At 42.7% G+C, this 26222-nt stretch overlaps 1 protein-coding gene across 4 annotated transcripts in view; it reads left to right on the top strand.

Moving 5' to 3' along the window:
- The window catches only part of RAPGEF5 (Rap guanine nucleotide exchange factor 5), a 232373-nt gene that overhangs the window by 132486 nt on the left and 73665 nt on the right, over positions 1–26222 (top strand). For 3 of the 4 annotated variants that reach the window (XM_043462811.1, XM_043462813.1, XM_043462814.1), the window contains 2 exons: positions 24909–25027; positions 25497–25585. In XM_043462811.1, the coding sequence (XP_043318746.1) occupies positions 24909–25027; positions 25497–25585 (208 nt within the window). The remainder of the gene's footprint in view (positions 1–24908; positions 25028–25496; positions 25586–26222) is intronic. The other variant, XM_043462812.1, reaches the window with a different exon arrangement.

Genomic DNA, 26222 nt, shown 5'->3' with positions numbered 1-26222 from the left:
CCTACTCTTACAACAATAACAATTATGACCAAACCCTAGAGTTACATACAAATTTCCTTTCTTTTGTGATTCTCAAATGCTTCAACTACCTCATCTACCATTCCTGAGCCAAAATAATTTAAGTGGACAGTGGTAAAATTTGAGTTTATTTTATTTATTTATTTAAAATTTGAGTTTAGAATCTCAGATGCCTATTGAGTCATTCTTTTTAGTGAACGACTTTGCTTCTCCAGTCCCAGTAAGCCATGTCCCTCTTTGTCCATAAGCATTCAAAAGAGAAAGCTACTTTAAGGTCCTACTGCCCAGAGATAGACGTGAATTTGATAGAATAAGGTTTTTGTTGCTGGTGCATCTTGTTAGAAATTGAAGGGGCTTTGAGATTTCTGGGTAGGCATATCTAATATCTTCTTAAACTGGTAAATGCCATGATTAAAAATGGATGCAATTAGAGAAATGCTTCACTCTGTGCTTTTGCCAGGGTGTTTCTGAAGTTTAAAAAAGTTAAATGTATAATTGTCACAAGTTTCTCAGGAAACATTTACTTTTCCTGTTTTCTATTAACAGGCTGTAGGCAAAATCAGCCAGCACTCATTCCTAAGTGTTGAAAATTATGTGAGAACTTTAAGAAGGGGACAGAAAGGGCTCTTTCTTATAAACATTATGAGAGTGAGCTTAATATTTGGTCATTAATTCTTTAAAGAAATTGCCTCTTATGTAGGCATCGTATTTTCTAGTCTTAGTTCTATGATTATATCCATAGAGGAAGGGGCATATGTTACCAAATGGGAACTTTTGAGCTTGACCTGGAAGGATGACTAAAGTCATAGAAGGGCAGGGCAGGGAAGAGCATTTAAGACAGAGGGACCATCAGGAAGGTGTGTGAGTTGAGCCTTGGCAGTTCTTGGGAAAGGAGTTGGGGTGGGGTGGGCTGTGAGGGAAGGTAGAATTCGATTGTGAAAGACCTGGCAACCCACTCTAAGCAGTTTAGACTTGCTTTTGTGGCCAAGGAAAGCCATCAAAGAAGGGAAGCGGTATAATCAGATGTGGGCTTTGTAAGATCCCTCTGGCATTGGTTTAGAGGAAAAATTGAGTGAGGAAGAGGGAAACGCTGGAGAAAACCCTTAGAAAGATATTGTTGTGAGTCAGGTGAGAGATGTAAGTCTGAACCAGGGTGGCAACTCTGGGAAATGAGAAGGTCACAGATGGTGGGTGAGTCATTTAGATGGTAAACTTGGCAGTATTTGATGACTGGTGATGGGAGGATGTGTGTGCTAATTTATACTAAGCAATTTTGAAGTTTGTACTACAATTTCCTGGTATAGACATGAGAACGTTGTCTTTATCTCCAAAATGGTTGGTCACTTTTCCCAAAAAGCTCTGTAGCCATTTACCTTGCCTTGTCCTGCAGTTGTTTCAGGTATCTGAGATAGATGCTGCAGCACACAGTGTTTATCTCATCAGCAAATCATCAGATGGGTTTTTGGCTAACAGTAGGGAGACTGCTTCTTCTGAGACCCAGGTACTTGGATGATAGCTTAAGCATAGAGAATCTCTGGTAGCCTCAAAATGAACTGAATTATTTGGCCAATGCTTTGGCATTGGTTGCAGTGATGTGTGTACCTCCTTCAGAATTAACTGTGATTTTAGAGGTGTTCTCCTGATCCATTTAGTCTGAGTTGGTGTTTCTATACTGTTATTCTGGAATATCCTTGGTTGTTTATTCATTCAGTGCATCTTAATTAAAGCTAATGTTGTAGTGGATCCAGAATAACTATGCTGGTTCCTCCCTGAAGGAGTGTAGTTCCGTTGTGGAGAGGCGATACAGACACACGTAACAGTGGTGTGAGGAGACAGTGGTAATAATCCACAGAGAGATCCATGGGTGTCACAGCAAGACTTTTCACCTGGGCAGACAGGACTCTCTCATGGCAGAGGTAGAGTTTGATGTGGGCCTTGAAGTAGGTTTGAAGTTGGATTTAAACAATCCAAACTGAAGAAAAGCGTTCCCGGCAGAGAGAGGAGCATTAGAAAATACACAAGGCTTTTTTGTTTTTTTTTCCTTGAAATTGAAACCACTCTGTGTCACCAGAGCACCAAGAGTGGGGTTGAGGAAGATGGTGGCAAAGATTTAGGAGAAGGAAAAGTGAGGAGCAAGATCGGGGCCAGGCTGTGGAGGATTTTGAGGGCTGACACGTTTCACTTCATCCTACAAATAATGAAGAGCCATTGACTTGTTTTGTTAGTTTTCATCAAAAAGAAGGATGAAGGGGCCCTTCTGTGAGGGAAATGATATTATTTCAGTGTGATGGGTCAGAAAGCTGAGGCTGATGGGTGACCAAGCAGAGCTGGGCCAAGTGGCAACTCAAGTCCAACTGCCCCTGGTCACCCGCTCGCTCAGCCGTCAACCCCGGAGGGAGCCTGGTGTGAGGACCGGAAGCCGAGATGACAGGGTGGTCCTGAGGAAGAGCGACCACCAGGACGGCGGCCCTGGGGGAAAGACAGAACGATGATGTACTGAAAGGATGGTGGTGGTGAAGTGTGGGAAGGAAGAAAGAAAAGGGATGCTTAGGTACAAGCTTATTTTGAATTCTAACTCAATTTTTTAAAGTGTATAGACAGTTCACATTTAGTATCTGTGAAGCAGCTGGATTGAAGAACAGCTCTAGATGTGGGTGCTGTGTTCTGCCATACCATTGCGCTGTTTACTGGAAAACTGAAACTCAGCTTTTCCTGAAATGTTGTTTATGCTTCGTAGTGTATTATCTTGTAGAAGAGGAGTAGCAACAAGCCGCTCCTAAACTCGACCTCCCAATTTCCAAACTGCAGAAACGAAAGTCTATAAAACGTATGTGGAAGCCGTGCCTAGCAATGCTTGCTTTCCATGGGGACCCTGTCTGTATCCCTCCCTCTCCCCACCCCGCTTTCTTTAGTTCCTTTGTTAAGTCTGGGGACCCACCCTACTTCCTTCCCCTTTTCCAATTCACTCATGAAATATGGGTGGGAAGGAGGTTTTACACATTCTGAAACCGAATCTTGGCAGGGTCTGCTGCCAGGCTGGGGTCCCTATCTCTCAACCTAAACCGGAATTTCCTCTCCCCCGTTTCCTGCAGCCTCATCCTGCAGCCCTGCTTGCGTCAAAGGGCTCGCTGGGCGTCCAGGGGCTTGCTGCCCGTGTGTCCCGGGGGCAGAAGTGGGCTGAGGATTCCGGCTCCTGCCACTCTTTATTCCACACTCTAAAAGTTGGTCTCTGCATTTTCCCAACTTATGTTTAGTCTCTTACTTGAAAAAAAAAAAGACTTTATATAAAATGAAAACCCTCTTTATGCTCTATGTGAAATACTGAAAAGAGATGGCCTTTTTATTCTGTATTCAAACTTGCTTTATACATCGAGGTGAATAAAATTAAAGAGGGATCATGGCATTATTTGAAGTTTGCCAGTAATTTAGTTTAACCAAGAACTACTTAAAGACAAGTGCAATGTTATCACATCATTGCTTAGTTTCAAAAGCCAGAATTCAAATGTAATAGGCAAGTCATAACATATTAAGTGGCCCACTACTGAGAAATTCTGTGCAGAAACTATGTTGTTTTTCTTAATAAGAAAAATCCCAACTTTGTGTTGGTTTGGCATTTACATATATACCTTTTTAGAGGAAATAGGCTTCCTTGAGTGAGTTGTTTTAATTCATCTTTAATCAGGATTAATTTGGCCACAGAGTAATCACGAAAGTGATAGAGAAGAGAGGTCTTACCTCCAAGAAGTTTACGGTTTGGCTGGAGATAAAATTCACACGTGGAAAACCAGTGCACCATTCAAGACAGTGTTAAACGAAGTGTTTAAATAATTTCACAGACGTTCAGGGAGAAGGAAGTACCTCTGGTAAACTTTTTCACAGTTGCAGCAATCCATAGAGAAGCTCTTTTCCTTTTTCAAAAGCAAGGTTTGGAAGTTTGGTTCATTTTAAATCCTGCTTTTATTTTGTTTTTTTTTTTCCATCATAAAATTGGCAGCCAGGCAGCCAGAGGACTTCAGTGTTTGAGCTCCTACTGTCTGGCAGAGCCATCTGCCCACTAGCTCTGGTTTTTAGGTCTCACAAGAAGCCTGTTGCAAGTCTCACTCAACATTTAAAAAATATTATCTTCAGTTTTTAACATTTTAAGCAGAGAGGAACTTGTCATTATTGTATTTGTTTATTTTTCTGAAGATACTCATTTATTTTTAAAAAGGCCCAGTTAAGAAAATGGATCCTGGCTCAGTTAGTTTGGTTTATCAAATTCGTATTCTTGGCTGATGTTGGATTCCCTGTGGTACAGATGCTACTCACCAGGTTTATCAAGTTCTTCTACACGTAAGGTTGAAATAGTCATGTTATCTTTAGTGTGTTTGAGAAATCATACTGCCGTGTGGTGCTGTGCTTCATCGCTCAGTCGTGTCTGACTCTTTGCGACCCCATAGACTGTAGCCCGCCAGGCTCCTCTGTCCATGGGGATTCTCCAGGCAAGAATATTGGAGTAGGTTGCCACGCCCTCCTCCAGCGGGAGAAATCATACTAAATATGGTGAAACATTGAAATACTGAAAAATAAAGTATTTTTCTCAACTTTTGTTCCTCTCAGTGGTATAACTCACTCCAGACCCCTGGCAACCTTATATTCTTTTTTTCTCTACCCCATCAAGGTGTGATCTACATTAATATAACAGTATTAATACTTTGTAGGTTGTCATCTGATCAGTTAACACTAGAAATCTTTGGTGGTTTGGTTTCATTTGAATTTATAATGAGTGCTTTAAGACAAAAGGATAGAGAAAAGATGCATGGACAGATGGACAGCCATTCATAGAGAGATGGACTGTACTTTATGACAACTGTGACCACTGAGGCTTGGAGAAATAAGACATGGAGACACAGGGACTCATGTACATTGTGTCTTGATTCCCCCAAAGACTGTCCTGATACATCAGTGCTTTGGGGAGAGTCAACATTGCAAGAAATTTAGAGGCTGAGTTCACAGTTACTGTTGTCTAGTTGCCAAGTCCTGTCCAGCTCTTTTGTGACCCCATGGACTGTAGCCCACCAGACTCTGTCCGTGGGATTCTCCAGGCAAGAGTACTGGCGTGGGCTGCCATGCCCACCTCCAGGGGATCTTCCTGACCCAGGGATCTCCTGTGTCTCCTGCATTGGCAGGCAGTGAATTCTTTACCACTGAGCCACCTGGGAAGGCCGGAGTTCCCAGTTACCTGCATCCTAAGTTCCAAGGTGCTATGGAAGCTTGTCACAAGGCACTCAGCTGGTCCAGGGAGACACGCCTGTGTCCCTGAGGAAGAGACAGGATCTGAAGAGTCAGAAGAGTTCCTAGAAGAAGTGAGGCAGGGCAGGCGTTCCAGGCAGAGGAGAAAACCTTGGGAGGACCGGAAGGGCTGAAGCCGAGAGGACGCCGCAGCTCTGCAGGGGGAACCAAGAGGCTGGACGGAGCTCCGGGGAGGGCGAGGAGGCAGGTCTGCCCGAGAGGCGGGGACAGAGGAGGCAAGGCCTTACCCACAGGCTTAGTCAGAGATGGGGTGCTCAGAGTGAGACAGAGCCCTTGTGGAGACTTTAAACAAGAGAGGAAGATGATTAGATTTGAAGTTTTGAGATTCCTCTGCTGCACTGTGGAACAGGTTTGCCAGCCAAGAATGGGTCACACTCACTCCCTTCAAAGCTTTCTGACTCACCTTCCCTCACAGACCTCTCTTGATTTTACATAAAACAGTAACCAGCATAAATGTCAAAGCTTTGCTGTGAAGACAGAATGTCCAATTATAGCTCACCGTTTAACTGAACAGCTTTACTCTAAAATGTACCATATCAAAAAATAAAAAAATAAAATGTACCACATCATCATTTTTCTTTAAAAAATTGACTTTGATTCAGTCCTGTTTCGTAGAATAAATTTTGAATTTGTATGTAATGTGAATACTTTCTGTTAATTAACACCTGACAGGCACGTATGTTCAGATTAAATGTACTTAACTTTGCTGCATAATATTTGCTGCATATTGATTCAACCCGAGTTTGGTGATTTCTGTGTGATTCACATACTTCAGTTGATAAAGATGAGGAAAAGAAATTTATAAAAGATTTTCATGTGGGATGTAAAGAACTTTTTTTTTTTTTTCCTTTTGCAGTGGGAAGTGGGTGGAAAGGAAAAATTCCATCTGGCATACAGCAGCCCTAAATGTTGTTTTAAGAGAGCAAAAATAGAAGATGGCTGAAAATATCATAACAGAACATAGCAGGCTGTGGGCAAATGTACAGTACATATTTTCCTAATAAATCATGTTAAATACCCATATTTTGCTTAAAACATGACCATGTTCTTGTTTGTCAGTACATACAAATTTGTCTTTAATTTTTTAAAAATCAACCACTCCATTATTGAAGAACAAAAGACTTGTTTGGGTGTCTTGAAGTTAATGCTGTCACATTAAGTCTACCTGGAATAGGTTTTTGTGGGGTTTTCTTTCCTTTTCCAATCTCTCCCTCCTGTATTAAGAAAAAAAAATGGAGAAATAAGATATGGCATGTCTCTTCATTTATTGTACATTTGTCCGTAATTAGGTGAACAAGGCTCAACAATTTTAACAAAACTTTGTAAATGTCCTCTTTGTTCAGGTTCCAGGAATGACTGGGCATGATCCAGATGAGCTGAGTCAGAGTAAAGGATTAGGGGCTCCTTTAGATCCAAGAAATAGAGAGGGAGTGAACAATGGTGATAATAAGATAATTAGGATGGCAGGAAGTGGCCCTGGGGTAGGGATTTCCAAGGAAGCTCATGAAAACTCAATGAGTCCCAGAAGCATATCTTAGTGACCTCTCAGGTGGGGGTGGGGTAGAAGGTGTCCAGTTAAAATTTTGACCCTGTGCGATCAAAATCATACGGGGGATTCGTTAAACCTTTCTTGATCTTGCCTTGGCTACAACTTATAGAGGTAAAACAAGCTTCCTATTGGTACTCTCGTGAATAAAGAATTCTGATGATCCCCAGATGGTGCAGTGCCTAATAAAATATCAAACTGAATTTTATGGTTGGAGATGCTGTCATTTTCTCCCAGGTCAGTGACCTTACTATAAGGAATCGAACCCTCATCTCCTGCATTGGTAGGCGGTTTCTTTACCACTGAGCCACCAGGGAAGCAGTTACCCCATCAGAAAACTAACACAGCAAGTCCTAAAAGCGGGCACAAACAGTTTTGCCAACAAGAAGTTACTGGGACATTCCGTCCTTATTGAACATCCATAGGGCAGCACAGAACTGAAAATTACCTCTGTGTTAAAACAATACTTTGATATAACTCTAAAATCGTGGGAACTGAGAGGTTAATTGAAGCCATGGAGATAATACTGGCTCCTCTCCTACTACGTACGACTGGAATATACAGTGGCAGAGACAGAAACATGCATGGCTCCAGTTAGTGCTGAATTGTCCCTACAGGTTTGAGGTTAAGGGATGTACCAGCCAGGTGGAGAAGGGAAGCTTTTGAGCTTGTGTGTGAAGTCGCTCAGTCATGTCCGACTCTTTGTGACCCCATGGACTGTAGCCTACCAGGCTCCTCTGTCCATGGGATTTTCCAGGCAAGACTATATTGGAGTGGGTTGCCATTTCCTTCTCCAGTTTGAGCTTAGATGAGGCCAAATTCTAACTAACCCTTACAATCCAAGAGAAGAAACTTTGGAACAAAGCAGAGAGCCAGTTTTATTCTGATTGTCTTTTAAGGAATATACTTGAATGCCAGATGCTTGTGGGCAGATGCCTCTCAAGACTTGCTGAGCTGTTAAATGCCATTTCCATTGTAAGTTAGCAATCGTGTCTGACCTGTATCCAAATTTTAAGTAGATCCCACTTCTATCTGAAGTCAGTAAATCTCAAATTCCTGTCCTTTAGTATTACTCATGATCTTGGCACATGGAGGAGATCTGCATAGACCTGAGACAAGTTTGCCGCACCCTGGAAAAACCCTTCTTCACAAAGATCCAGGTGGCCCTGGGTAGAGTCAACGTCTGTAGCTGCTCCGGGTGCTTTGCCAGTTTTGCATCTTGGCTCTGACTTCTGCTTTTAGATACCACACCTGGCCATGCCAGAACCTTCGGAGAAGAGGGCAGTGAGAGTTTTGTTGGGCCCGTTTTGGCCCAAACCTAAGTTTTAAGATCGCTTTACTCCAGAAGAAAAGTCAGGAATGCTGTCTTTTTCTTCCAAGTGATAGAGGATGGCAGACTGCAGACTTCCCAGTCTGGGGGACCCTAGAAGGAAGAGTTGGGTAGCACAGGCCTACAGAAGACCCAGAGGGAATTCAATGTGTGTTCCTTAGCCAGATTCAATGACCCAGCAATTCTGGGGGATTCAGTCACTTAACTTGACTGCCTCGAGGTCTTCAGACCGATGCTAGCATCTCGAATCAGTCAGATGCTTAGCTTCTCTACCATTAGCAGCTTATTTCAGATTCCCCTGTTTGAACTCCTAGAGATGATTAGGAAAAATCCTACTAGGAAGGAGACAGCCAGGTAACTGTTTAGCTTGCTGCTACCAACAGTGGGCATTCAGCTGTGACATATAAAGTTCACTTTGTTGAGGGCCTAAATGATTTTTAATTTCAGTAGAACTTTCTCCTTTTCAAATATAGAACAAATTTTTTTAAATGTTTGGCCAAGATTAATTTATTCTTTCCTATATTCACTGAGAAAAGCATTTTTTAAGCACTGATGAACCAGGCATCACACATGATTGAAGAGAGACATAAGTGAGCAAGATTGTATTTGAGCCCCCAAGCTCATCACCGCTTATGAGGGAGGAGGATTGAAAACAAAGACAAGAGAGTTAAAGAAGGGTAATGTACAGACTGAAGAAAAGAAGGAGTGTACTTTGAATAAGGTGTCTGTTTCTAGAAAATCGTTTCTTCACCTTCTTGTGAGGTATTTGCTAAATTAAACATCATCTCTCTTACTTCCTGGCATTGTGACCAGGTAAGACAAATCATAAATGGCAGACATCATAAGTCTTATCTCTAAGGAGAGTTAGATATTGTTGCAAAATGGCATTGCCCATTTTCCTCTCTCCCCATTTTCTAGCTACAAAATATTTTAAAAATTAGTATATTGTATTTAGTTCTTGACCTGTTTAATAATTGAATTTGTTTTTGAAAACAAGCTTCATTCTTGAGATTTATGGATGTTTAACAGTCAAGAACAAGGCATCAGGCAACTTGCTGGAATTTATGGCACATTTCTTTCTGTTAGAGACTTTTTTGTTTACATTTGTTCTACCAGCTGTAAAGTAATACATGCGTTTTGCAGAGAATTTAGAAATAATAGAAAGCTACAAGGAAGAAAAGAAAAATTTGGTGAGAACTAACCAGGATTTCTCCTCACTGTCTCCATAATCAGCACATGGATTATGAGGCTTTTCTTACATTTCTATAACAGACTTCACTTATCTACTCTTCTCATTTGGGGGCCAATAGGGTTTCAAATTTTTCCAGTTATAGTAATCTGAGATGCACATGTCTAGAAAAATCTTTATCTAAGTTTATATTTCTTAAGGGTAAATTCCTAGCTGAGTAATTACTACTCACAGGTATGAACTGCCTTAATCTTTTCTGTTTTATGACTGTTCTTCTTAAAGCTTGTTCCAGTTTTCATAAACATCAACACTCCATTAAGATATTTGTTTTGTTACACCCTCACTCATATTGGAGCATCCCTGGTGGCTCAGAGGGTAAAGAGTCTGCTTGTAGTGTGGGAGACCTGGATTCGATCCCTGAGTCAGGAAGATCCCCTGGAGAAGGAAATGGCAACCCACTCCAGTATTTTTGTCTGGAAAATCCCATGAACGGAGGAGCCTGGTCAGCTACAGTCCATGGGATTGCAAAGAGTCAGACATGACTGGGCGACTTCTCTTTCTTTCTTTCTATCTTTCACCCATATTGATTATTATGATTCTTAGAAGGAGAAGCTAAGTTTTCTTGTCAGGTTGATGGGAAGGAAAAGTATTATCTTGGTCAGATTTACATTTCTTTTCTAGTGAGGTTGAATACTTGCAGTTAATATCAGTCTATCTATATTTCTTCTGTAATTAGTCTATTCACCTCCTTTGCCCATTTTTTCCATTGGGATTTTTATTACTAATTTGAATAAGTACTTTATACATTAGGGACATAAATCTTTGTCGTATTTGTTACATGTAGTTTTTCCAAGCTTCTTATTTTTTGTTTTTATGCACATATGAGCAAAAGAGTTGATTCATGTTTTTTAACTTTAAAAATTGCCTTTAAAATTAGAAAGTTCTTCCCACTTCTGTGGCTAGATACTTAATTTTATTTTTTTCTATTCTAGAGTTATACTTCTTACTCAGGTCTTTAATATAACTGGAATTTATTTTTATAATATAAAAGTAAGATTTCTCCATCAGCTATCACATGCAGATTTTTTCATGTTTTCAGATTTTTACTGGTTGCAGCATTAAAAAAAAATCCATTGTATTCTTGAGAAGTTGAAACTGTTAACAAACTTCCTTCAAATTAAATATACAGAATATAAACTTAGTAATATTACCTCTCTGAGCTTCAGTTTTCTCATCTATAAAAGTAGGAGATTAGAGGTGTAAGATTTCTTCTGGTTCTGAAATTCCTGTCTTAAACTGAAGATGACGTCCCCCACCCCCACTTTCCCCAGTTTAGCAGCATTGGTACTTTTGAGCGTTCAGCACTTTGGGGGAAAATGTTGCCATTTTAAAATAGATGCCATTCCATCACTCAGGAGGCCCTGAGTAGCCATTTTTCACTCTGATTGCCTATGCTTATCAATGCCAAAAATCATTCTGTTCTTTTATGTTCTAAAAATACTCCTGTGGGTAGAATTTCTAAAAAATCTCCTCTTTGTGAAATGCAGTTGGTATGGGACAGATGGCGATCTAGCATCCGGCTAGAAGTGTAGCTCTGCTCTCAGTGTGTTGAAGACACGTTTCAAGCCATGTCATTAAATATTTGGCATTGTTTCTCTGAGTTTACAATGTCCTGAGCAGGATTAAGATATGAAACTCTCAGATAATGACAAGCTGAAAAAAAAACTAGATCCTACTGTCTTGAACTTCTAGAAATAAGAAGAAATTAGTCTGTTTATTTATAGTGGCTCAGTTCCTTAACCACTATCCACAACCACTATCCACAACCACTGTTTGTTTGTTGTTGTTGTTTTTTTAATGCAAATTTTGATCTCTCCCCTGTCTCTCAGAAAGAATATTTCTTCTCTGAGGATAAACTCTATGTTTTATTTGAACTTTTATCCCCAGCATCTAGCGTGAGGTTTTCAGTTGGTATTTGTGGACCTGATTTCTGTAGAGAAGACAAATGTGAGTGATTTGAAATAGTTCCAAAGTTCCAGCACTCAAACCAAATCTGTGCAAATCCAAAGTTATACCTGCCCCAGGATTCCAGTTCATTGGAGATTTAAAGTTTTAAATGAAAGATTTTGTCTCAGGGAGGATTAGTCTGGAAATGACAGGAAGAAAGGACGAGGAGGTTCCTCACCAATCATCAGTTGGTAACTGCAGACAAGTCTTTAGGAGAACACATAATTGGTAAAGGGTAAAACAAACTTTCAAGCTTCAGTGAGTCACAGTTCATGGAGCAAGGATCTTACCGGGGCAGGTTTATGTATATGAAGATTTCAATTCTCTTTGGTATACTAAGTGCACATTAGCATTCAGGAAAATAGATGATTTTTTTGGTCTGTATTATCATTTAAGTACTTCCATTTCTTTTCAATCCATTTTTCTCTTTCTCCACACCCATTCTTCACTCCAGAAAAAGGGAGAAACACCTACTCCTGTGTAACCAAATTTATTTATTTCTTATTTTAACCTTCTGTCTTCCTTTTTACCTCCTAATTTTGTTTATCTTTCAAACAATTGTAGTAGTATTTCATTGCAGTTTAAATTATCTTAACCTGTTTTAATACCAACTTTTTCCATCACTGCACAATAAACCAAGAGTGACACAGCCCTACTTGTCTCATAGTCTTGTTTCACACTGTAAAATAAGGTTTTTGCAATGGTTATTGCTGAGACCTAGGTGTGTCCCTCTTAAAACACCAAGGAATGTGCAAAACATGAAAAAACAAGAGTGTTTACTTAAGATGCTTTGTGTCTCCTTGCTCCCATGCCTTGTGATCTTGCGGTTGCTACGGTAACTAGGAATTTTTCATTCCATAACTTGCATAAGGACTGAGGCTGACCTTTTTATTACTGCTCTGCCCTCTCTGAAGTTATATGTGCACTCACGTGCATACACGCACACACATGTGCACGTGTTCACAGGCATACGCTTGTAAAGTCACATTTATATACACACAGCAGACATTTGGAAAGAGTTATAGAGCTCCTTGACTTGAAGCCTTCCCATTTTCTAAATGTATTACTTTACACTTTATTTATTTTTTACTTAAAAACTTTTTCCAGTTTTACTGTGGTATAATTTACAAAAACTGTATGTATTTAAGGTGTATAAGGTAGTGTTTTGATGGATACATACCTTGTAAAATTATCACAGTCTAATTAACATATTTATACATCACGAGATTATGTTTGATTGTGTGTACGTGTGTGTGTGGTGAGAACACTTAAGATCTACTCAGGAAATTTCATGGATCCAGTGCTTTTTAAATTTGAAAAATACTTCTCCTGGGTCTGTTCACAGTTAAGAGCTTGCTTTCTCAAATAATTTCAGTTTATAAATTAGATCTTTACTTATTCACGAGGCATTTTCAGACACAACTGCATTTCCTACAAGAGGGATTTGGGAAGAGAGACCAGTGCCATAGGAACCAGTTGAGGGGGGGTTATCACGTGCTGCTATAAAAATCCATACCATCCTCTTTTTACTCAGATTTTTCAAAGATTCTGTAAAACTGCTACTGTGAATTATTCAAACCCCAGGTGACAAGTATATCTGCAACTAGTAGAAATTTTGTCTGAGTCATAATTTACCGTAGGTTTTCATCTCATCTTTAGGTTGCTTGGGGAAAGGGTCAATACTGATATTTTCCCTTTAGAATAACTTTGCATGTGTGTGTCACACACACAAAATGATATGAAAATTCTTAGGAACAAGAAGGTGTTTCTACAATTTGTATTTGCCATTTCTGTAAAATTGCCTAGCAAGCAAGATTTCAGATTTTTTAGTTGTTTTAAATCTCAGGTAACATATGTTTTGTATTTTGAGGTCCATCGAGATATACCAATAATGAGAATTGGAAATTAGCACTGTACCCAGCACTAAGTCATCTCAGTTTTTTGCAAAGTAACAAAGTCTGTTGTGAACATATTATGCAAACCCTCTCCAAGAATGCTGTGGATTGATGGAATTCATATCCAAAGAATTGATAGACAGTTTTTCTCCAGTGAACTCAGTCATGTTAGGAGATACTTAATGATCTAATTTAGAATTTGAAGGCATCCCCATTTCTTCTAAATTACCTTCTAATAGGCTTCTGTCAGATCGTGTATGCACAAGGCAGTACCCTCAGTTGCCCTTTGACCTAGGCTTCTTGAAACCAAACGATAAGTCTTAGTGACTTCCCAGCCCAGCCAGGCCTTTGCAGATTCCCATGGACTCACTAACCAGGCTGAGTGTATGTAACTCATAAGTCTTAGCAGAATGAAATAACCACCATATCTGGGACTGAGGGGCTGCAGAAGCGATGGAGTGCAGCGGCCTCACCCCATGACCGTGGCCAGCATCACGCCTTGTTTGTTGCTGCAGGTGTTTTATCTTGTTTGTACTTTAGACGTGCTGATGCTAAAGGATGTTGACTGCTCCCTTGCAAGTAATCAGCAACCCCATCCCAAACTAGGGTCTCATTAGGCATGAACTCACTCCTGAAATTTCTCCTTTCTACCTGAGCCTGCTCTCTGGGCTATCTCTTTGTAGCTGAACCTCCTGCTCCCGGCCTTTGCCGACCTTTCAGTCCTTGACCTTGGGCCATTCTGATGTCTAGTATCTGCTCATCTGTCGTTCACCAGGCCGTTCATTCGTTTTACAGGCAGTGTTATTCTGGATGGAGGGGCAGCACAGAGAACAAGACAGACCAAGTCCAGGTTCTCATGAAACAAATATCAGGGTAGAACTTGTCCTGTCATTTCTCCTTGCCCTTCTCCTCTCCTTCCCCACCCATAATCTATTCAGTAACCAAGAATCTAGTGTATTGGAATTAGAGGACTTGCTGAGAAAGATTTAATAAAATTTAAGATTTTATGTTAAAAAATAATAAAAAAAAAACACACCTGTGTGATTTAATAACTCTCAAGGGTCACATGGGGAGTCTCTTGTGTGAAGCAAAGAAGAGGATCTGAATTGCAGTGAACTGATATTACACCAGAAAGAGTGTTAGGAAAATAAAATGTGCAGGAATTAGATTGAAGTTAGCCTGGATCAGATTCCTAGCCTTGCCCTAATTGTAGGGTTCTCAGAAAACTTACTTTACATGATAATAATTATTGGAGACAGTAAAATTCAATACATACTGTTCTTCTCTAGCAGCCAGAACTTTCTATCTTGTCACATTTACTGGTTTTCTCTAGGAGTTTGACCACGTTCCATAACATAGTGTTTGCTTTCACACTATGGAAGTCAGACTTGACCTAGATTTTCTAAGTCTGGGGATGATGAACCCTATTAGTCCTTTTTAGGCTTTAGTTTGAATTATTAATCATATTATTCTTAGGATTTTTTAAAATAACTAATGATCATTAACTCAAATACTCTCTTTCTGCCAGGATGTGTTTGCTAAGCAAGAGCCTTGGAATCTGGTAAATTTAAACCACTGCTCACCTTGACACACATCTGCTTAGTTTATCTTTCCCTTAGCTGCTCTATTAATCAGGTCTATCTTGCCAGCAATATCCTTTTCTTTTTTTTTCTAAAGCTCTGTTTGCTTTTTTTTTCCTGTAAGAAAATAGAATCATGAGATACATTGTCAGCAAATTTTGTGAAGGTTGTTCTTAGACAAAATTGTTTTTGGCCAGAGGAGATAATTTTTTCAGATAAGTATTCCAGTTCTGCAGTCCCCACATTTACAGTACAAGAATAGATGCGGGCACTAATGGTTTGGTTTGCTCAGCTGTGTGTGAATTTCCATAGTGTAAGATGAGGAGAGACTCCCTAAACACTAAATCACATGCAGCTTTCCTCCATAGGGAACCAACACTTCAGGTTTCTGGGGAAAAAGTGAAATCAAGACAACCGAATTTTGTAGGATCTGAGGCTTGGGGGGAAATGTGAGGGTCATTGTCTTCAGCCTCACTCACTGAAGAAGCACCTTCACTTGTCGATAATGTTACTGCCAGACTCTGCTTCAGTTTGAAAAGGAGGTCATTTTGCCTCTGTATTTCCTAAACTTGACCTTCAGTCTGCTTCCTCCAACTCACGATCTATTAACGGAAGGTTACTTTTCTACAACATCACCAATAATCCTGTTCCACAAGGCAGCATAGCTCAGAAAGTGCAAATCTCCTGCAGTGGTTTCATTGTCACCATCTTTTTCTTCTTAGTCATTCCAACTACCTGAACACTACCTCAAAGGGCATGTTTCCCAGACCCTCTTGTAGTTCCTTGGTGCTGAGTCCCATGTGCTTTGATCAGCAGACTGCTCTGCCTACAGGCTCCTCACAGCCCCACTTTGTTTTGTTGGAGATAAGATTCACATAGCATAAAAGTAACCATTTTAAAGTGTACAGTCCCATGTCTGCCCAGTGCTTGGGCCCATGAGGCCCAAGGCAGTGTGTGCACTGGAAGCCCTGCCCCTTAGTCTGCAAGGTCTCTTGCTGCCCAAGTTCTGTAGGCATCAGATTGAACTGATCCCTGCCATCTTTAACTCTATTCTTGCCAGTGCTTCATTTCCCCCCTGCTGGGTCTTGAGCTTTGCTCTCGCGGAGCTGGTGTACTTGTGGTCCTGAGACCACGTTCAGTCCCTGTCAGCCCTCATCTCCTCTTGGAACTCAGGATGATGTAGACACCTCTGTTGCCTTACACACTGGGCAGATTGGCTTGCTTTAGCTGCCAGCACCAGGGTTAACTAGTCCCTGCCATAGTTGTAGTCTCTAACATGTATTAGTGACCATCTTCCAGGGATGTCTGTGGTTCTGGTTAAGAGCTCTGTTGTTGGGTCTTCCTGGGCTTAATCTCAGCTTTAGCATACACACCCTCACCCTGGGATCTTGCTTGGCCAAGTTACTTTGTCAAAATGAGAGATTTAACAGCATTTACCCCATGTGGGCTGTGCTGTGCTTAGTCACTTAGTCATGTCTGACTCTTTGCGACCACATGGACTGTAGCCCACCAGGCTCCTCTGTCCACGGGGATTCTCCAGACAAGAATACTGGAGTGGGTTGCCATGCCCCCCTCCAGGGGATCTTCCCAACGTAGGGACAAACCCAGGTCTCCCGCACTGCAGGTGGATTCTTCTGAGCCACCAGGAAAGCCAGAATTGTTGTAATGGTTAGATAAGAAGGTGGCTCAGACACTAAAGAATCTGCGTGCAGTGTGGGAGACCTGGGTTCAATCTCCGGGTTGGGAAGATAACCTGAAAGAGAAAATGGCAACCCACTCTAGTATTCTTGCCTGGAGAATTCCATGGACAGAAGAGCCTGGTGGGCTACAGTCCATGGGATCACACAGAATTGGACATGACTGAGCAACTAACACTTAGATGAGATAACGGAAGCTCATCTCCTAGCTTTGCTGATACATGGTGAACCCTCAATAAATGTAATCGATTTATCTGCCTGGTCTTGACTTGATCCCTCCCTTGTTGCCTGTTCCTAGTAGATCTGTTAGTTGGATATGGCAGTGCTGTCTCCTTAGTTCTCCAACTGTAACTTCTACCACTGTGAGATAAAAACTATGTTAGCTTTCTTTAATGGTCTGGTAACTAATGATTACATGATGCTTTATACTTCACCATGTATACTTACCATGTATCCTCTTAAATTGGAGAAGGAAATGGCAACCCACTCCAGTATTCTTGCCTGGAGAATCCCATGGGCAGAGGAGCCTGGCAGGCTATAGTCCATGGGCTCATAAGAGTCAGACACAACTTATAAACTAAACCAACCAACCAACCATCCTCTTAAGTACTGGCCAAATCTGGGGACTGCCTTAGTGATTTTCACATTAATGACTCTCAGAGTAAGATCCTGAATTAGAGCAAGTTGTGATCTCATAACTTGTCTGTCTGTATCACTATCCAGTGTGACGAGCATGCACCTCTTCTTTTCAGTTCACCCGTATCTGTCTGAGTGTCCCAGACTTCCAGTTGGTGATGAAGATGCAGAAGAGGGTGGGCCAGTGTCATCCACTGCCCGAGTAGTTGGGTGACCCTTCCTTAGGAAGAGCACCTCTCCGCAGACTGTCCACTCTGTTAGCACCATCACAGTCCACTACTTGAGATGTAGCCTGTGAGACTTATGCTGTCATTCTGTAAACCTCCACTCAAAATTGCACTTTTATCCTTTCCTCTTTCTGTTCATTCACTGATTGATTTCACTAATGTTTGAATGTCTATGAAGTGCCAAGACCTGTTTGTTGGGAGTTCAGTGTTGAAGAAGATATGGTGCCTGCCTACACATGAGCTTATGCTTTGGAAGGGAAACACAAAAGGTCGTCAGCATGTGCTTTTTGAAATACTGGGTCTGAAGGATTCGTGTGGCCCCATGGGGTCCCAGAAAAGGGCCCGCCACATCAGACTGGAGGTAGAGGGGACAGGAAACATGGAGGATGTGATTCTTGAAGTGCACTTTGTGAGGTGAATGAAAGTCCGACCAAGAAGGGTGGGAAATGAAAGGAGTCATAATAAGCTATTGGCTCTAAGTGCCATCACAGTCCTTTCAGGCTGTAATAAAACACCACAGACTGGATGGCTTATCAACAGGAGAAATTTATTTCTCACAGTTCTGGAGGTTGAGAAATCCAAGATCAGGGCACCAGCAATTCAACGTATGATGAGAGCCCACTTTCTGGTTCATAGACAGCTCTCATTTTGCTCTGTCCTCACAGGGCAGCAAAGGGTCAAGGGATCTCTCAGGGGCCTCTTTTGTAAGGGTACTTATCACATTCAAGAGGTCTCCACCCTCAGGACCTAGTCACCTAAAACCTCTGCCTCCAGACACCATCATGCTGGGGATTAGGTTTCAACATAGAATTTTTGGAGAGAGGACTCATTTAGTCCATAGCAAATGCCTTCCTATGAATAAATTAGCAGTTACTGTGTTCACAGACTTGAGGGAAAACAGCATTGCATCTTGTACTACATGTATGACTTCTTGAATGCCATGGCATCCAGCTAGATGATTCTGTGCATCCTTCATATGACCAGTTCTCTGTGCTGCCTGCTTTACACAGGTCTGATGATGGAGCCAGCCTGGGTCATGGGAGGAGTGCTGAGGATCCTGCTTGGGGCAGGAGGGGAGCTTAGAGGGTGCAAAATCCACATCTTCCCCAGTTGGGCCCACAGGGTGACCTGTTCCTACCCACCCCCTATTTTCCTGGTGCCCTAGACTGGGGGACAGTACCATTTAGCGCAGGCCTTCCCAGGGTTGTGTTAGTTACAGGATCTCTTATATGTCAGTTACATGGGAGCTTAGTCTGATAGAATTTTGACAGATGGAACAAGTATAACACTCAAGTTCAGAACATAGTTATCTCATGTGATGAGTGTTATAATAGAAGGGTGACTGAGGAGAGAGGGTAAAGGCAGCCTTGGAGGAGAGTGACTGTTGAGATTGAATCTGCGTTTTAAAGGTAATCCACTCGCTCACTGTCTCCCTTGCTCATGAACTTGCAAGCTCAATAAACCATTATCAAGTTAATATCATTTGCCAGACCTTGAGCTGTGTGTTAGGAAGAGAAATAGAAGTCACAGTCCCTGCCCTCAAGATGTCATCATTTCGCAGAGACCACAGAAAGAGCTGATAGTCAGAGGTCAGTGTGATAGATGTCATGACAGCGTTCTTTGAGCATCTCATCTGGACAGGCAGTGTTACTGGCAGGAGATTTGTCAGAGAAGCTTCCTTAGATGTGGTGATAAAACGAGTTTCATTGTATGGAATGATTTGTACCTTTTGGGGTTCATAGACTCCAATGAGACCTAGAATTCTGGACTCTGGCTGGGAAACTGTGCCTACACATAAAAAATCCTGTATACTTTCAGAGGGCTCTCTGAGTCCCTGAAACCCATCCATGAACCCCCAGCTAAGTTTATGCTCACAGAATAGCAGGGACTCGATGCCATGGAGAATATCAGTGGCTGCTTTCTGTGAGCACTTGGGAGAAGAACGTTTCCCATCAGAGATAATAGAAAATCAAGCAAGTATTTGTGACAATTTCAGCAGGCCTGAAAAACCCCTTAGTAATCACTTTTTCTTGCTAGTGCCAGTGATAAGTGAAAATATAAATGCAGTCACATTTGGTTTGGGACTGCCTAGACCTGCTAAACTGTGAACATCAGTTCTTGACTTTATATTTTTATTACCCTATATGTATTTCATCTTAAAAATAAATGTCTTTCATGTGAATAAATGAAAGAAAAAGAGTTGGATTTGTAAGTATAAATGCTGATCCTGGTCTTGGAATTTAATCTAAAGTAAGCCAAAGATACAGGTCCTATAATTCATTGAGAATTCACAGGCAGGAGAGCAGTGTAGCCATAAAAAGAAAAGAAATCATAGCTAGTTGCCCAAAGAATGGAAAAAAGATGAGGAGCAGGGAAGATCTGAAAACCCTCCTTTGTTTTTGTATTCCTCATGGGCTCTGTTGAGAAGGTCCTGTGAGTCTGTGATCACACAGCTTTCCCTCAGCACTCATCCCCCTCCCACTTTCAGCTGAGGATACCTGTTTATTTTTGCACTTCCTCTCCTCCCCCACCTCCCCACTCATCCTAGACTGCATCCCAGACTACATCCCAAGGGCAAATCTGTGAAGAATCTATGTGGCCCAGTCCTTGGAGTTTCTTGTTCTTCCCACCATCCCTTCAAGAGAGTAGGGCGAAGAACTAGTTTCTGCAAACCTGAGAGTGTGTGTCAGGGAGAGGAGAGGATTCTCAGTAAGCATGTACCAACCAGGGCTGAGCATCACAGGCCAAAGCAGGGGACGGGGTGGGAATATGCCTTCTGGGAATACACCCTGCTCCCCACTGCACCCTCCTCTTCAGTGTTGCCCCTGCAGAGCCCTTTCTCTTCTGAGGTCTGTGCCTCTTGTTCCGGCGTTCTTCCTAGCTCACCCATCTTCTGAGCCCTGTTGCCTGTAATCAGTTTTGGGAACATTCCTGGGTGTGATTCTCTCATCCCCCTGACAAGGAAATAAATGCATTTTATTCTTAACTCCGATAATCATCACCTCCACTCTGCACCATGCTCATGGCAGGGCAGCATCTTAATGACCCTCGTTCATGGTCTCTGGCCAGAGACCACTGGGAACACAGCTGTAGTTGAGCAAGTTGGGTTTGTTGCTTGGCTTGGGGATGGAGCACTCGCCCTGTGGGGAGCCTTGCAACAGCTCAGTGCAAGAAGGTGTTAGAAGGACTCACAGGACTTGGGTTTGTGTTTGGTGACTCTGGGGAGGATTTAAAGTAGCGGGGCTTTGTTTTTGATCAAGCAGTTGGGTAATTCTGTGAGATATCTTAAATCTTATCTCTAGGAGGAGCAGCAAGGCTAAGGCTGTCACTGGGGAAGCAGCAGCCATCACTGGTTAGCTGGGCTTCCTGCTGCTTTCTGCTGCTACCAACATTTATGCTGTATCTTGTTCAGAGTGGCCGTTGTTTTGTCTTGTCCCACCACAGCACAGAGTGACCTTCTCTAGTGTTGACTTTTTGCAGAATCTTTGGCATTTAACAGGAGAACACAGGGCTGGGCCTGAGTGCCCAGGCTGGCTCCAGGTGTCTGGGCTGCTTCTCCTTCCCGTCTTCACTGCTCTGAATTGCCCTGCTTCAGAGATCAGCCTCCTTGATCAGAGCCTCCACCTGCTGCCTCCTCGACTGCCTGCCTGTCCCCTTCACTCCTGTAAAGACTTGTCCTCAGCCCCTCCATGCTGCCCTGGTTTATCGGCTGTTCTCTTGGCTCATCCTTCCGCTAACCAGACAGACGCCACTTGGTGATGAGCTGTGTGCGTGTGCTGATGTGGCCCTGAGCTCCTCTCCTCCCTCCCATCTCCATTGCTGATCACTTCCCTGGGGTGGGGGTTGGGGGTGCGGATCGTTCACTGTTCCCCTCTCAGGTTTCTGAACACCTTGGCAGGAAGGCCTAAAACCATACACATGTGTTACCCTCAGCAGCACAAAGCTGTCTGGCAATTGCTTTTTCCATAACTTGTTTATCCCCTGTTGCACCCCCAAAGCCATTTCTCCAATAATTTTCTCTTTGGGCCACCAGTGAACCCCCTCCGCCCAGAAGAGGGTCTCAACTCATACTCTGCAAAGATGATGGAAACCATCTCATCTGTTCTACCTCAGCTTTCTTCTTTTCCCTGCTCTATTTTTTTTCCCCTAAACCTCCATTGTCTTCTTTGCCCTGATACTCTCTGAAAGGAGGAACTCTTGGTCCTGCGGTAGCCTCACCCCTTCACACCTGTTCCTGACCTGTCTCGCCTCTTTTCCATCACCCTTCACCTCCCCACTTCCCCAGCCAGACAGCCTCTTCAGCCGGACTCCTTCCCTTCCTGGTGACATTCTAAGGAGGTCTGTCTCATCTGTGCACTTCCTCCGTGTCCTCTCACACCTCAACACTCCTCTTCCCACCGCTGGACTTAACTGTGGTCTTGACATCACTTTCTCGTGGACTCTTCATCTTCGTAAGCTTGATGACATCAGATAAGCTTTTCGTTGCCCTCCACCTACTCCTGGCTCATCTTGGTTTCACTTCTTCATCATCTCTTTAGTAGGTTTCCTCGTGACTCTGATCCCTCTCTTTTCCTCTCTATTTCTATGTTTTCTCTTCCTTTATCCATCTTCATAATCCCCTTTCTCTCCTGCTTCCCTTTGACAGTCTCACCCACTCCCTAACTGGGATAATTCACAGATTTGTCTCTGTCCTTGGCCTTCATACAGAGGCCTCGTTCTTTATTTCTAACTGCTTGCTAAACATCTACAGCGTGATGTATTGTCAGTCCTGAAACATCAGTTGTCTGAAACCAGATCCATCAGTCTCAGCAGAACCAGTTTTTTTGCCCCGTTTAATGGCACTTCCGTTCTCTGTCACGCACAGCTCTGGGATTCGATCTGTCACCTTTGACAGTCAAATCCCATGAGTCCTACCTTTGCTTTTGCTTCTTGCATATGGACTTGTCTTGGGGAGCTCACCACATTAGACTTGCGTTATGGAGCTATCACCTTGTCATCTAAGGGCAGGGCACCAGTCTTCCTCACCTCCGCTTGCCCCTTAGTGGTTGGCACAACACCTTCCCCACAGGAAACCCGCCCCCCTCCACTGTCTGTTGAATGATTGTCTATAAGTTAAGCATTTTAATGCTGTACTTGCATTTCACAAACTATTTGTCATTGAATGCATTTCTTTTCATTTGTTCGCTGAATACCTTTATTCTTAGCTGAGCAAGCACCAGAATGAAGTTTCATGACCAGAGCCTCAACTCCGGTACTTCTGCTGTTTTTCAGGAAGAGCAGTTTGGCATATGTTGGATGCGAGGCATTAATCTCACCTTCCTTCTTGAGAGCAGATATAATACATAGGGTTATTATGTTTTCACGGCAATTTTAGATAACTTCCATCTCCCTTTATACATTGATTTTTCTGCTTTTTCGCTTCTTTATTTTTTAACAGGTTTTCAAAATGGAAACTACCACTGTGACATAAGATGCTATTGATAGTGCATCAATATGGTTCAGCTAGTCCCCTGCCCAGCAGAGTGTAGCTGCTCCATGCACAGCCCTGTAATACATATTAGTTACACAGACATTAGAGAAGCCCTTCCCATCCATATGTATGCACATGGCCTGCGGAAGTTAATAATGCCATATATCACATGCACGTAGAATGTAAAATGTACTTCAAAATGACAGCGGGCTCATATAAAATGAGTATTGGCTTACGACAAGAGGAAAGCCAGAGGAAGCTTTTTGTCCTTTCAGACCTGCTCTTTACTGAATTATCTGCTTCTGTGTCTCAGTATCCCAGACTCCATTTTGCCACCCCCCCTACTTTTTGGGGGGTCAATATTATGCTCATCATTCCAGCCACCTTATTTCACTTCAGCCACATGGATAACAAAAGAACCTCCTTGGAGAAATGAAAGATAGCAATTACACATTGGTATTCATGTTACAGGAGTCGCTGCCATCCTCGGGGACTTTAACAATGAATATCCAGCATTAATTGCCACAGTAACTGCGTGTCTGACCTTGCTGAAATGTAATACATCAGTTTTACATAGTAAAATTATTTGCCACTAAGAGATTAAAAAGACATGATCATAAAATTATATTGCTGTTTGGAATGACTAGTAGTTTTTATTTTTAAGATCTTGGAGAACTCGAATGAGTAGGTTGCTACATTTTCTTAGAAATGAGAACATTGGGAGTTGAAATCTTAGTATTCCCATTGACTTGGTTGGCAATTATGACAAGAATAGTGCCTTCCTATTCTTATGGAAGGTGAATAAAATACATTGGCATCTCCAGTTAATCAGTGGAAAACTGATTAATAAGGCATGAAGACATAGTACTTTTTATCTACTTGGGGGAAAATGTTCTTTTTGTGTGTTTATACCTAATTTATGTAGGTTTTCTACCAGGAGCAAGAACATAGAAACATGCCTGGAACCCCAGGACCTGTTTCCCTTTGTAGCATCATTTTTAAGGTGATGCTTGTAGGCTCTCAGCTTCTTGCATCAATCTTTTGCTCAGATCCTTGGAGATACAGAAGTTAAATTTTCTCCTGTGTGTCTCTTACACACACCGTGCCCCCCCGCCCCCAATTTCCTCTGGCTGGATGTTGCCAATCAGAATTTCACACTCCACACTCTGAAAGTGTTCATCACTCGGGGTGGCTCCACACTGCTGGGTCAGCAGTGAGCCCAACTCCAACAGAGCCTCGTCAGCGGGCCATGCTGGGCTCTGGCCCTGGAAGCTGTGTCTGCAGAAATGAGTGATTGTTTGGCCTTCTGTCCGTGTTAAAAGTGACCGAGGTGAAGAAAGTCAGTGCACTCACCCGTGACAACCGAATTTCAGCCCAGATGAGATTCTAACTAGAGGATCCATTTTTTGCTTGTATCCTGGCAAAACAAGTACATGATAAATGTGAAGGCCATCTCAAATTTGCTTGGGCAGGGGGATGAACAGAAGAATAGAATGAGTAGTTTTCTGCCCACCTTTTCAAGTAAGACTGTGATGTAAATGACAATACACAGCCATTGCATCTACTTAATATGGCTTGCTCATTGTTTTAGTGTTTTGTATGGTTTTCCGGTTTTAATATAGTGACTGTTTAAGAAGCAGTAACCAGGTAAAAGAATAATACACATGCAATCAGTGTTTTGTGTTTCTGAGACTTTGAACTTTGGATTTCTTTATTCAGATCATTCAAGTAGTTTTAAAAATGAACTCCGACTCCCATCCTCACTGTGTTTTTTTCAGTTTCCTTTAAAGTATGTATGTCTTTCTAATGCTTTATGTGTCCAAAGAACTTGATCCTGGCCCCAGTACCATTAGACAGAGATTCTTGACCAGATTCCTAATTTGTTCTGAATCTATAAAGCGATTAGGTGGGAAAGCAACTTGAGAGATTGCAGCTTTTGTTGGCCTTTTTTTTTTTTTTTGCCTTTTAATCTTCTCTCGCTTTTTCCTTCTTCCATCCATCACTCGGGTCGGCAATTAAAGCAGGATGATGAAGTGACGACTGTTGAGGTGAAAGAGCAGGACCAGAGTGTCCTGGTGCTGAAGAGAGTGCAGAGCTGCGGCCCAGCCCCCCCGGCGGGGCGCGCCGAGAGCGATTGGAGGTGAGAGTTTTCACCGGAGCCCCGCGCTTCTGTTTCCTTTCCCTGCCTGCCTCCCCTTCTCCCGCTCCATCTCACTCGCTCTCTCTGCCGCCTCTTCCCTCCCTCCCTCCCTTTTTTTCTCCGCCTCTCGAGCCAGCTAGCTAGCGTTCTAGCTGACTGCAGAGCTCCTAGCAGCCAGATGGACTCGGATCCCAGCAAAAGGACAGAGGTGGCAAGATCCCTGAGCATCTAGGGGATGCCTTTGTTAGTGGCCGTGCAGAATGGGCAGCTCCCGGCTGAGGGTCTTTGACCCTCACTTAGAAAGAAAGGATCCCTCCGCTGCCGCGCTGGCAGACCGAGAGCTGCCCCTGCCCACCTTCGATGTGCCTTATTTCAAATACATTGACGAGGAGGATGAGGACGAGGAGTGGAGCAGCCGCTCACAGTCCTCCACTGAGGAGGACTCGGTGGACTCTCTGCTCTCTGACAGATATGTGGTCGTGTCCGGGACCCCGGAGAAGATCTTGGAGCACCTTTTGAATGACTTGCACCTGGAAGAAGTCCAGGACAAAGAAACAGGTAAGGCAGGGGGGTGTCTCCCGCTTCTTCCAGACTCAGGGCTGCAGCGCCGTTATCAGTTTCCCGAGGGGCAAGTCTCCTTCCCTAGCCAAAGCAGCAACGCGGGGGTGGGCTGAGCCAGCAAACCTTTGTGCGCCTCCCCCTTAGCCTCCTGTCGTTTTGTTTAAATCCAGTAAATGGACGCATGGAGATCCCAGCAGACGCCTGGTAAGTGGCTGTACAAAGAAAATGTTAGGAAGGCACGTATTCTTGTTTTGCTGGCAATTTTTTTTTTTTTTTTTTTTTAACCAAATCTCACCTAAAGGCAGTTGACACGAGGCCAGCATCCAGTAGCCAGTGTTGAATGGGAAGGATTACAAGGGAGATGGGGGTTACCAGCAAGCATTTACCTAGCCGGTGGGAAGCTCTGAGCTGGCAGGAGGAGCCTCCCTGCCAAAATGTCAACAATTAATGCAACTATTCAGCAACTGGAAGCTTAGCGGCAACTTCTGCGTTTTTCCAAGTGTTTCACAAACTGCTCAGAGCAAGCCCTACTGTGCAGAATATAAGACTCAGAGCTTCTCAGACTAGAAATGATAATTCACTGAAGTCTTCTTGGTCAGATTCCTTGTCCTTCTGTTTAATCCGCAGGGAAAAT

This window comes from Cervus canadensis, chromosome 3 (genome assembly GCF_019320065.1).
Source record: "Cervus canadensis isolate Bull #8, Minnesota chromosome 3, ASM1932006v1, whole genome shotgun sequence".
In the NCBI taxonomy this organism is placed as follows: Eukaryota; Metazoa; Chordata; class Mammalia; order Artiodactyla; family Cervidae; genus Cervus; species Cervus canadensis.
Note: the sequence above shows the minus strand (reverse complement) of the source record. Positions and strands in the feature narration are given on the sequence as shown.